The sequence below is a fragment of the Leucopleurus acutus genome (assembly GCF_964270905.1).
Source record: "Leucopleurus acutus genome assembly, chromosome: 8".
NCBI lineage: Eukaryota > Metazoa > Chordata > Mammalia > Artiodactyla > Delphinidae > Leucopleurus > Leucopleurus acutus.
Window position 1 is genome coordinate 12,563,367 of NC_139151.1, and position 12,256 is coordinate 12,575,622.

At 47.1% G+C, this 12,256-nt stretch overlaps 1 protein-coding gene across 3 annotated transcripts in view; it reads right to left on the reverse strand.

The window, feature by feature from the left end:
* The window catches only part of LOC309965666 (alpha-tectorin), a gene marked incomplete at its 3' end in the record, with an annotated part of 73,877 nt that overhangs the window by 25,800 nt on the left and 35,821 nt on the right, over window positions 1-12,256 (reverse strand). For all 3 annotated transcript variants that reach the window (XM_082845303.1, XM_082845302.1, XM_082845304.1), the window contains one exon: window positions 4,675-5,236. In XM_082845303.1, the coding sequence (XP_082701429.1) occupies window positions 4,675-5,236 (562 nt within the window). The remainder of the gene's footprint in view (window positions 1-4,674; window positions 5,237-12,256) is intronic.

Sequence of the window (12,256 nt, forward strand, 5' to 3'; positions counted from 1 at the left end):
CCCTCTCTACTGCAAGACTACCAAAAAGACTCCTTTGTTTTTCTGCTAGTAGTTTTATAACTTAAATTTCTATGTTTAATCTTGGTTCTATCTGGACTTTATTTTTGAATAATAAAGTCAATGGTGTTTTTAGGGAAACTAAATGAAATTTTTTCATTCCCTTTTCTTTTTAATTTAATTAAATTAATTAATTTTTTATACAGCAGGTTCTTATCAGTTATCTATTTTATACATATTAGTGCATACATGTCAATCCCAATCTCCCAATTCATCCCACCACTACCCCCCCAGACTTTATTTTTGATTGAGGAAATGAAGGAAGTGTTTAAATAGTTTTCTGCCTGCTAGTTTGTCCCTTATTGAATAGTACATTTCCCCCCAGTGATCTGAAATGCCAGCTTTACTATATACTAATTTCTCTTTAGTGTTTGAGCCCGTTTCTGGACTTTCTCATCAGTCCACTGGTTGGTCTTTCTGGGAATGTGCCGGTATTGACTTGTTTTAATTACTGAAATTCTACAATACATTTTAATATCTGGGAAGATATACTATCGATTTAGAGATGTCCACTGTTGTTTCAAGTATGCTGGTCCTATTTCTCCAACTAGACAATAAACTCATTATTTTACACTTCTGAATCTTCCAGGGCCCTCAAAATAGTGCTGAGAACATGACAGGTGGTTAATAAATATTTGATTCTTGAAAACAAACTTCCAAATTCCTAATTCTGATTTTCTCCACCCAAATGAAGTACTAAGAGCTGAGAGTGATGATGCCTCTACACCTGGATTTCTATCACGGTCACGAATGTGTCTCTTGCTGTGGCCAGTGGACTGATGTAGCCTTTGTGCCCAAGGTGGGTAGGATGTGTGGGTCCCTCTGAGGAGCAATGCAGCAATGCAATAGAATTGACCTTGTTTGAGCCCTGGCTTTGCAACTAACTAGCAGTGTCACCTTGGGCAGGTTACTTACTCTCACTAAACCTCTGCTTCCTCATCTGTAAAATGGGGATAATAAGTAGTAAAGATAAAATGAAGTGTGATTTTGCAAAGCTTCTGGTACAGTGCCTGGTACTTCAATGAAAGCTTCTGTTATTAATAGTAGGAGCAGTTGTCGTAATAGTAATAGGAATTTTTAAAAGTTGTTCCACTAGAATTTATTGAGTTTGCAAAGAAATATATAAGAAACCCCCTAATTACCAGACTTTGGACCCAGGACTCTGAAGTAGCAAAAGCTGCCTCTGATAGAAGAGAAAATGATAATGATACTCAAACTTGGCTGACCACGTACCAGATGTCAGGCACCAGGTGGCCTGGTTTATGAGACATCATCACAGTTAATTCTCACGATGGCCCACTGGGAGATGCCTTCACAGACCTGATCCTACAGAGCTGTACACCCTCTGCAGTACCTGCGGGCTCCCCAGCTCCTCAGGGCCTCCTGGCCTGACCAGGGTAAGAGAAGCAGCACTGCACAGGGGGAGAGCACTGTCTCTGGAGGTACTTTCCAACTTATCCGAGCCACTTGCCTTGGGAAAGTCACTGAATCACTCTGAGCTTCAGTTTCTTCCTCTAGAAAATGGGACTATTAATGGTGCCTACTTTACAGGGTTGCTGTAAAGTTACAGGAGTCAATGAGTGAGGACTCATATCGCACTTAGAATAGTGCCTGGCACATGGGCGGAGCTAAATACCTGCTATGCATTTGTTATTTGCTTCTCTTACCGTACCCTCACCATCCAGTGCTCTACTTTAAGTCCCCCATTAAGGGACTGAAAGAATGACAAATTCAGCTGAAAGAATTTTAAGGATGGGTTAGTAATTAAGACAATCGGCCTCCCTTTCCCCCCACCCCGCCCCAAGTCTGTTTGTTCAACTTGGGTGAAGGCGTTTTCCAATGCATTTGCAAAGAAGGTAATTGAGTAATAAATTATCCCATTGATAGGAACAGCCAATATCATTGAAAAACAACAGCATTCTACCTTGTTACCAGTAAAGCGTACATTTAACGGGCAGTTCTGGTTTAATCCTTTTTCTCCTGAAAACACCATTCTCATATCTCAACATGTGAGTGTTGAAATGGATTAATTCTTAGTAGAAGCGGGGGGTGGGCAGAGGGATGCTGTTCTGCCCTTGCTTCTCAGAGATTAACGTCATGTCAGATATGGTTACAAACAACTGTATTCAAGGCAGCCTATGTTCACTGATCTCTCAGATTGAATTGGCTGAGTTAGGACTCCATCTCCCACGGCTTTTCTCTGTTCTGAAATTCAAAATGGAAAACTAAGCTGTCTCCAACTGTGTCCGCCCCCCCAATTTCCACCCACACGCCGTCTTTAAAGTATAATTTCTTTCTCTTATTTTAGCTTTTCTTTTTGCCAGTCACCACCACCACCTCTTCAGGAGCTCTCTTTTGGATCTTGGCCCCTGTCCTGAAATGCCAAGGTGGGGGAAGGTCTATCCTTCTCGTGGTAAGGACGCTTGGCCTGGGCCTTGCTGGCAGGCAGCTATCTAGGCCCGGATGGGGCCCGTGGCCAAGGGTGAGGCAGGACAGACTCTGCTCTGAGTGCCTTGGATGGAACTCCCTGTGACGGTGTATAGAGTAGGCAACCGATGTCTGGACAGAACTTTGAGGAGGGGAGAGGAAAAGTTGCTGGTGGAGGGGACAGACGGACAAGAAAAATAGTTTTCATATGCATTATGAAGGGTATCCCTTTTCCAAACTGTTTCCCCATCCTGCACCAGTTTCAGCCCCATGGGTCCAAGTGCATAGAAGTAGGGGACCTTCCTCCTCAAAGGTAAGGTCATAAGGGCTTATGAACTTGCTTCCTTTTCTTTCCTGTGAGTGACAAAAATTGATATCCATAAATTAAGGTGAGACTTCCTGGAATTAGCCTCCTCTAAAAACAGTTCTTCCCTACAGTCTCCCTGCCCATTGCAGCTGGAGGCAATGGATGTGGGCATATGCTACCCCTCGCTCCCCATCCCAGCCACGCCACACAGCAGTGCAGTCGCCATGGCATGGTCACAGGAAAAGAGGGAACGCCCTGTAGCAGGTCTCAAGAGGCAGCAGGCAGTGTCTCCTTCCTAAAACTGTCTCCCCATCCTGCACCATCTTTAGGCCCCTGTGTCTACAGCCTGGTGTGCTGATTTAGAGGAAGGCAAGCTCTCTCGCCCCACTGAGCTCACCCCAGTGAATCCAGAGTAGCTCTAGAGATTTATCCAGACCCTGACGTTTTTATAGGCATATTTATTTTACTAAAGTCACCAGAGGCCAATTAGTCTGGACAGTCACTCCTACTGGCATCGCTCCCCCCAGCCCCTCACTCAGGGACTGAGCATGGCTGAAATGGCATCTTTTCCCCCGCCCCCACTTCCTCCCACCCTGTCCTCCCAATCTACACGAATCCAGTTATGTGGGATGTAAATGAACTGTGTGAGCATTAAACGACAACACTGTTTCTGGTTTTTTATCCAAATCTCCCTTTCCCAGGATGAAAAGGGAGTTTACTCTCCGGGACCCCTGCTGGATCACTTATTTAGAGCTCTTTGCATTCAGCGTCCATGCGTAGCCTTTTTCATACAGTTAGGCCTAAAAGAAATTTGCTATAGCTAATGAGATTGAGATGGGAAAATAGACCAAGGCAGATTGGCCAAAGACCAATACTGGTTTCCCTTCCCCATCTTTTCCTATTGTGATGTGCTAAATGCAGACAAATTATTCCACTGTGAAGCGTATGAGTTGAGGGCAGGAGCTTTGGGGCTGGAAGGTCAAACCCTGACTTTGCCACTGAGATAGTAGGACCTTAGGCAAATTACTTAACTCCTCTGAGTCTCAGCTTCTCCCTAATTGGGTTATGGAGGAACAAATGTTGATAAAGTGTGTAGCACTGGGCTTGGCTCAAAGCGAGCCACGAATGTTAACGATACCACTTAACATGCATGGAGTGTGCTAGGCTTTCAGTTACCCAGTTTGATCCTCCTGACGTTTCTGTAGCATAAAGAGTGTAGGCAGAGCATTATCAGGGGGAAACTAAGGACCAGGGAGGAAAAGTGAAATGCTTCAAAGTCACACCGATCCTTAAGGACAGAGCAAGGCTAGAATCCAGGAGCTCTAGCTCTTTTTCTTGTTTTTCATTGAGATGTAGTTGATGTGCAATATTAATGTTAATTTTAGGTGTATCTAATTCTTTTTCCAATGCTTTTAACATTCTGCTATATTTCAATATATCAATGCAGAGACGGATATATGACATATATGAATCAAATAGAAAAACACACTAAGAGAAAGTGTATAAATTATCAGTACACTTAATGATGGGTCCATGAGGTTCTAGAACAAAGCAATCTACTAACTCACTCTTCCCTCGATTGGTCCTTTGTTAGAATCTTATTGTGCCCTTGCTGAGCCCAAAGGCCATGTGTGCTGCTCTGTGCTTTATGTATGTGATCTTATTTCGTCCTCAGAGGAATACAGGGAATAAGCGGTATTAACCCCACTTTACAGATAAGAAAACGGAGGCTCCAGGCGGTTCAATCTCTTGTTTCAAGGAACAAACTCAATTCCAAAGTGCATTTCCTGAAATTGCCCCACTCAGTTTGCTCTGACTTGTACTGGATGACCGGCCTGCCCACACCAATCAAGATGGAAGGAGAGACAACGGGAAGGACTCACAGCAGGACGTGTAGTTCCTCCAGCCGGTCACTGCGATCCCCTGCGTCTGGCACGTGCTGGCGTAGTTCTGCAGCCAGCTGCAGGCGGTCTGCACGGCGCCGCCATCGATGCAAGAGTCAAACAGGCAGTTCTTGTAGAAGAAAGCGGGGTTGACCTTGCTGTGACACTTGGTGAAGCCTGCGTTCTGGTTGGGGATCAGGCTGCAGAGCTGCTGCACTTTGGAGAAACCTTCCACTTTGGCACAGGAAGGGCAGCGGTCGCCACAGCCAACCTGGCAGAAGGTGTCCCTCTTCACCCAGCTCTGTCCAAACTCATTGACGCTGGAGGCCAGCAGACCCATGGGCATCTCCAGGTCGTCTTCGGGGTTGCCGTTATAGCGGCCACACAGGCCGTAGGTGATGTTCTGCATGCCCCGAGGGACCGTGATGGACAGGAAGGTCTTCCAATCATACACAACCTTCAGGCCAAAGTCAGTTTCCACCACCACATGGAAGCCAAAGGAAAAGATGTTTATCTTCCCTTGTCCCAACTTCAGGGGCAGATAGAGCCGTTCATTGTTGACCTGCAAGAGCAAGAGGGTCGGCACAGACAATACAGGTGGCCCAGGCAGCCCCGCCCCGCTCTTCTAATGATTAGCCTCTGAGAGGCAGCCCCACGGGGGGTTGGAGCAGTTGAATGAAATCTTTGCATTTAGTGTTGTTTCTGTCCCTCAACTAATATTATTAGGATTTGAACAGACTTAAATGACTATCCTTTGTACACGAATATACCTATTTATTTCAGTGCCTTCTCTTTATAGCATTATTCCCTCCAGGAGTTCAAATTGTTTTCTCCAAGGTAATGAGAGGGTAATAAGAATTCAATTAAAGTTTAGACTAAAATACCCAAACCTAAAACTCTTGTGTTTCTATTTCCAGCTTTACTGTGGATTTCTCTTAGACAAGCCCCAATTTATTAATTCCTCTAGGATCTTCTTTTTCCTGAGGAATGACTTGATTTTGCTGCTGCCTCTGCCTAGGATGCCGTTCTTTACCTGCCAATATCCTTCTCATCCCCCAGACCCTGCTCAAATGTCGGCTCTTCTATAAGGCAAGATTTTCGGAGCTGGTGGTCAGGAAGAATCACTCCCTCGTCTGGGCAACCAGAACATGTTACTTATACTTCTCTCGTGTTCTCCTGCACCTCTGGCCAAGACCAAGCACGTGTACCCTGCTACTGAAGCACACATCGCATCTGTCTTATATTACAGCTGCTTGTCTACACCTCTGTCTCCACTACACGGTTAGGAGCAACCTGAGGGCAGGGACCACACTTTATTGATCCGTACGGCCACCTTCCCCTCACCCCCTGCTGGGCGCCCAGCACAATGGAGACAGCACTGGATGCATGTTTCCTCCCGCAGATTTTAAATTCAGAAAACAAGGAAATCCCTTAAGTCAAACTCCGGAACTGCACGGCCCTTGAACCATTTTGATGCAGGTGAGCCAAATCCTGCAGCCCTTGGCTGGGTGAGTGCTTGACGGAAAACAGACTGTTGTGAGGGCTAAGAGGAGAGCTGGGCTTCCTCCTGAAAGAAGAAGGTGGCCCACAGGGTGGTGGTCGCAGATTGCTCCCCGCCAGGAAATAACCCCGCTCCTGACCTCCTTAATCTCTCTCCCATCTGACACCCCTGCCCCCAGCCCCACTGCTACCACCTTAGTTCAGACTCTCATCACCCTCCACCTTGACTCTTGAATATGCCCCCGACTGGTCTCCCTACCCTGGTACTGCCCCCCTCCTCCAGCCACTCACCACTGCCTCTCCAATATTTTTTAATGCAATTGAAAGCAATTAATTAATACTTAAGCAATTAATTAATACTTATGCAGGGGGTAATTAATACCCCCTGCATAGCTTGAATAAAATGTGGGGTACGCTTAGCACATGGTACAGGGCTCTCCAGGAGCTGACCCCTGCCTCTCGGGCCCAGCCCACTCACTTCCTCCACCCCAGCCATACCCAGCACTTTGCTGCTCCCCAGATGGACCGGGCTGCCCCGTTCCACATGCCGTTTCCTTTGCTGCGAGTGTGGTGGTGCCTTCTGTGTCCATCCTTAGCAGTTGTGATTGTGAGTTAACGATAACTCGCAGCTGGCCTTGGCCAAAAGGGGGGCCCTTGGCCCAGGAGGTTATGACACCCCCATCCAGCCCCACCCCCACCCTAAGGGCAGCCCTCGGGCGATGACTGACCAACACGGGGGACCAACTCTGTGCGCAGGTCATGCACCAGAGCTCCCAGTGGCCCAGGCTGATGTCCAACTTAGACCACATCCTCGCTGAGCTCTCTGCCCTTGGTTTTTCCCTCACTTTCAGGAATCCCCACCTCAGACTCTGCCTCTAGGGAACCAACCTAAGACAGCAATGGTGTCCTTCCCCCATCCTCTCTTTCTCTGGGGCAATTTTCACCCTTCAAATTTCAACTCAGCGATCTCCTTGCCTATGAATATTGGTCCAGGCAGAATTCACTCCTTCATCCAGGAGTCATCAGTTTGGCACTACTGTGCACCAAGCACCGTGCTAAAGAGCGCAGGGCTCTTTCCCTAGGAGCTCACAGGCATGTGGCAGAGACAAGTACATAAACAGGTGATAATAACATCATCTGATGAAAGCACCGATAGAGATAAATAGATGCCCAGGCACCAGACTCAGCCTGGGGACAGAATCAGGGATGCCTGCAGAGGATGGTGCCCACATCCGGTCCTGAAGGCTGAGTGATGTTGTCCAGTCAAGATAACTAATAAGGACCTGCTGTAGAGCACGGGGAACTCACACTACTAGATGATAACTAATAAGGACCTGCTGTAGAGCACGGGGAACTCTCACTACTAGATGATAACTAATAAGGACCTGCTGTAGAGCACGGGGAACTCTCACTACTAGATAACTAATAAGGACCTGCTGTAGAGCACGGGGAACTCACACTACTAGATAACTAATAAGGACCTGCTGTAGAGCACAGGGAACTCACACTACTAGATAACTAATAAGGACCTGCTGTAGAGCACGGGGAACTCACACTACTAGATGATAACTAATAAGGACCTGCTGTAGAGCACGGGGAACTCTCACTACTAGATGATAACTAATAAGGACCTGCTGTAGAGCACGGGGAACTCTACTCAATACTCTGGAATGGTCTATACGGCAAAAGAATCTAAACAAGAGTGGATATATGTATATGTATAACTGATCCACTTTGCTGTACAGCAGAAACTAACACAACATTGTAAAGCAACTATACCCCAATAAAAATTTTAAAAAATATAAACACTACTATTTATAAAATAGATAACCAACAAGAACCTACTGTACAGCACAGGAAACTCTACTCAATATCTTGTAATAACCTATAATGGAAGGGAAAATGTAAAAAAAGACTATATATATATGTGTATGTATATATACATGTACACACACACACGCACATATATGTATGTAGAACTGAATCACTTTACTGTACCCCTGAAACTAACACAACATTGTAAATCAACTATATTTCAATAAAAATTAAAAACAAAACAAAACGACAACAAAAAATGAAGGAATGAGAGTGAAGAAAAGGGAATCCCAAGAAAAGGGTGTAGCCTGAGCTGAGGCCAAGAGGAGGGGAAATGCCTAATAAACATGAGGAATCACAGCAATTGAATGATGCTGGAGCATAAAATGTGACCTCGGGGATGATGGGAGAGGAAGACGGAGAGGCGGGGAGGGCCTGGACCACGGAGGGCCTCGTCTGTAACGTCCCATGAAATCAAGCCTGAAAAAGACTCCTTCAGTTTTCAAAGAAGAAGTCGCCAGTGATCTTAGTAAGAGAACTTCAGTAGCGTGATGATACCAGAGGCTAGGTCGCAGAGGTTAAACAGCAAACAGGGGATATGGAAGCAGAGATGTCTCTCTCCGGGAGTTTGGTAGGAAAGGGGAGGAGAGGGATTGGTTAGAAGAGGGATTGGATTGAATCGGGGTCAAGGTTTATCTTAGAATGAATATGTTTATGGGTTGAAGAGAAAAGCCCAAGACACAGGAGGGGGAGGAGATGAGAGACAGGCAAGAGCCTGAGAGGGCCAAAAAGGGATGGTGTAGGTGGAGAGTGGCCATGGAGAGGGGAAGAGATAATTCGTGCTCTGGAAAGAGGACAGGAGGTGAAGAGGGCGTGGTGATGGGTCATTTCAGAGACAGCATGGAGGGGGGAAGAGGAAGAGGGAGATCGTGCCTGGTGAGCATAACTTTCTCACCTGGGAGGCCCAGAGACAGAGAGCACAGGTGTGCAAAGTCACCGAGGGAAGCAGAGGCCGTGGGGACTCCCACGAGCCTTGACAACTCGCACGAATAAACTAAAGGCTGAGCACCCAAGGGCTCACGCGTGCTGGCTGGCTTTTCCTCCTGAGTTTCTCCGCATTCTCTATTCCTGGCTACTGGGTGTCAAGGAGGGGGCGATACCTTGGAGAGGCCATGTGCCTGGATTACAGCTCAAGGCCTTCGAGTCCTGTCACTGCCCAGGAGCACCTGGGAAAGGAAGGCCTCGATGCAGACAGGCCTGCCCAGCTTCTCCCTGTCTCTCAGGCCCCAGGAATGCGACCTCCACCCCTACATCACTGCCCTGTCTGTCCCTGTGAAACGGAGGGAAAGAGAGAGGCAGAGGAAGGGAGGGGTGGATAAGGATGGATGGAAGAGGCCGGCGCAGAGGAGGAAGAGAGCAGGGCATGGGGATGAGTGGGGGAAATGTGTTTCTAATACTGAAGTATTGGAAATAAGGCCACATATTCGCTTTTCAGTAGCGAGCTTTCCTTTAAACAACTGGCTTTGATTGCCGCTACAGCTGTTCTTCAGCTGTTCTAAGGCCCCCTTCACACCCCCGCCCTGGATCTCCACTGACGTTTCCTTGTCCTAGGACGCCCTTTGCCTCTTTCACGGCCTGGCCAATGGGTGCCTTCAGGGCTCAGGTCTGGATCATCTCTTGCAGAAGCCTTCCCTCCGTCCCCCCAGGCGGCTCAGGCAACCTGTTCTCTCACGACACGCCCCCCTTCCCCACTGCACGTCACATTTTTCTGGAACTTCACATCACGCTGACATTCCCTGCAAACACGTCTGTCTCTCCCACTAGACCCTGAGTTCCCTTAGGACAGAGGCCGTGTCTGACTCACGTTTCTACCCGAAGGGCTTGGCACAGAACAGACTGTCAATGCAAGCCCGTCAGATGCAACTGAGCCAGAGTGATGCTCAAAGCTTCCCTCTTCTCTCATGGCCACGGGGTGGGCAATCAGTGATAAAAACACCAGCTCTGGAAGGTCCTGAGAGCCTGCCCCTTGGCCTGGACCGTGCAGGACCCGGCTGTGCAGAAGCCTGAGGGAGATGGAGGAGAGAGGCCGTCTCTGTGGAGCTTGGGCTGTGGACGGCTGAGGCGTGGGCTCTGCGGTGCCTGGGAGTGGCTCACCTCTGTCGCTCACCCCTACTCCCTGGCTGGTATAAACATAGCATATTTATTTCTAATTTCCCTCGGCTTGGTGGGTTTCCCCACATCCTCAGTACTGCTTAATGCCGAGAAAGGTCAGAATCACAGAGGGACCCGGTGTCCCAAGGAGTCACTTCCATGTCACCTCCGTTTTTGCAAGCACCAGCAGTGACCCGGGCTCTGTGCTGTGTTTTGCCTGGCGCTCCACCGCGCGCTGTCATTATGACGGCCGTTATTCTTCTCTCAGGGAGAGATGGTGACTAATAATAACATCATGGGAAAAACAAACGCAAATCATTGAACAAGCAGATCCTGCAATGCATATTAATAATTCAAAGTAAATGCTAAATCTATCCCCTAGGGCCCAGAAGAAAAGAACCTTCAAGCATCCTGAACTTGGTCTTTCTGTCAGAGATCTGAAAGCTGTACACTCTATTCCCAGCTTGGGCATTTTGGACATCTGGTGACCTAGAAAGAAGAGCCCTGGAAAGGGTCCCCCCACCCCTTTAATCAATTCCTCCTTCACGCCCATTACTCTCTAATTACTCCCTGTTGTAGATTGAATTGTGTCCCCCCAAAAGGTATACTGAAGTCTTAACCCCCAGGACCTGTGAACGTGACCTTATTTGGAAATAGGGTCTTTGCAGATGTAATCATTAAGATGAGATCATGCGGGGAAAGGGTGGGCCCTCAATCCAATGACTAGTGTCCTTAAAAGGAGAGAGAGATTTGGCACAGAGGGACGAAGGCCATGAAAATACGGAGGCAGAGACTGGAGTTATGCTGCCACAAGCCAAGGGTCACCTACAACCACCAGAAGCTGGAGGAAAGCCTGGAACAGAGGCTTCCCTAGGACCTCGGGGGGAGCATGGCCCTGAGGACACCTTGGTTTAGGACTCCTGGCCTCCAGGACTGTAACAGAATAGGTTTCTGCTGTTTCAGGCCACCTAGTCTGTGATGCTTTGTGACAGCAGCCCTAAGAACGAATAGACCCTTCCCTCCGCATTTCTTTGTGGGAGGAAGAAACCAGCTGTGTAGTTCTCATGGCTCTTGACTTTAGGCGTGAGTGCATCTCATGAGACACGTGCCTGGAAGGTGAGCTGACCCAAAGGGAGGGAAACACCTGGTGAGAGAAGAGAATCAGCCACTGGGGAGGAGAGAAGGGAGAGCAGGAAAAAGAACAAGTGTTCATGAAGATCCAGTGTCTATATGTGAAAATAACTGGGTCAGAAAACATGGGTAGCCTCAGATGTCTATATACCTAAACCTTGACAGCGTGTAACACAAGGCAGAACATACGCTTTCAGAGTACACTGGATGGGACAGGGCCTGTTAACAGATTATATTTTAGAAGAAGAAAAAAACCTGAAAGGTAGAAAGGTGGAAAAGTGTTGAATGTCACAGAGATAAGGAACGATATCCAAAATTATAAATCTAAGGGTAGAAATATGTCAGAGGAGGAGCAAAGGAGAAATATGATGAAGCCACATGGACAAAATGATTGATGTGTTTGTTTTAACACAATTGATGAAAATGGAGGAGAGGGAAGTGATTGTAAAGAGCGACTTTGACTATCCGGACATCTGTTGGAAACGTTTTGTGGCTAAAAGCAAGGCATCTGATACACTCCTAACTTGTCCAGGTGGCAATTTCATCTCTCAAATTGCTAAAGAAGTGACGAGCAGCAAAATAAAAGTCGTAGGAACCTTGGAAGAAAGGGCTTATTATGTTATCTCCTTCGTTCATTTGACAAATGCTTTGAGTGTCATAGCACACAGTATATTCATTTAACATAAAGATGGATTATGTGTGGTTCCTGCCCTCAAGGAGTCCACTATGAATATTGAGTGAGCTGGACTTGAACATCATGGAAAAATACAGTATGATTAATGCCATAAATGATAGAGGAACCAACTGTTAGGTGAAACACAGAGGGTACCAATGGCAGTTTGGGTAAAATACCCAAGAAAAGGAAGAAGAAGGTTCATAGTGAGACTTCCATCTTAGATGCTAAGAAGGCACACTTTCCAGTAAACGTGAAAGGGAGGACAGTTTAAGAAGCTCAGAAACCTCTCTTTGTCAGAGAAGGGGTTTA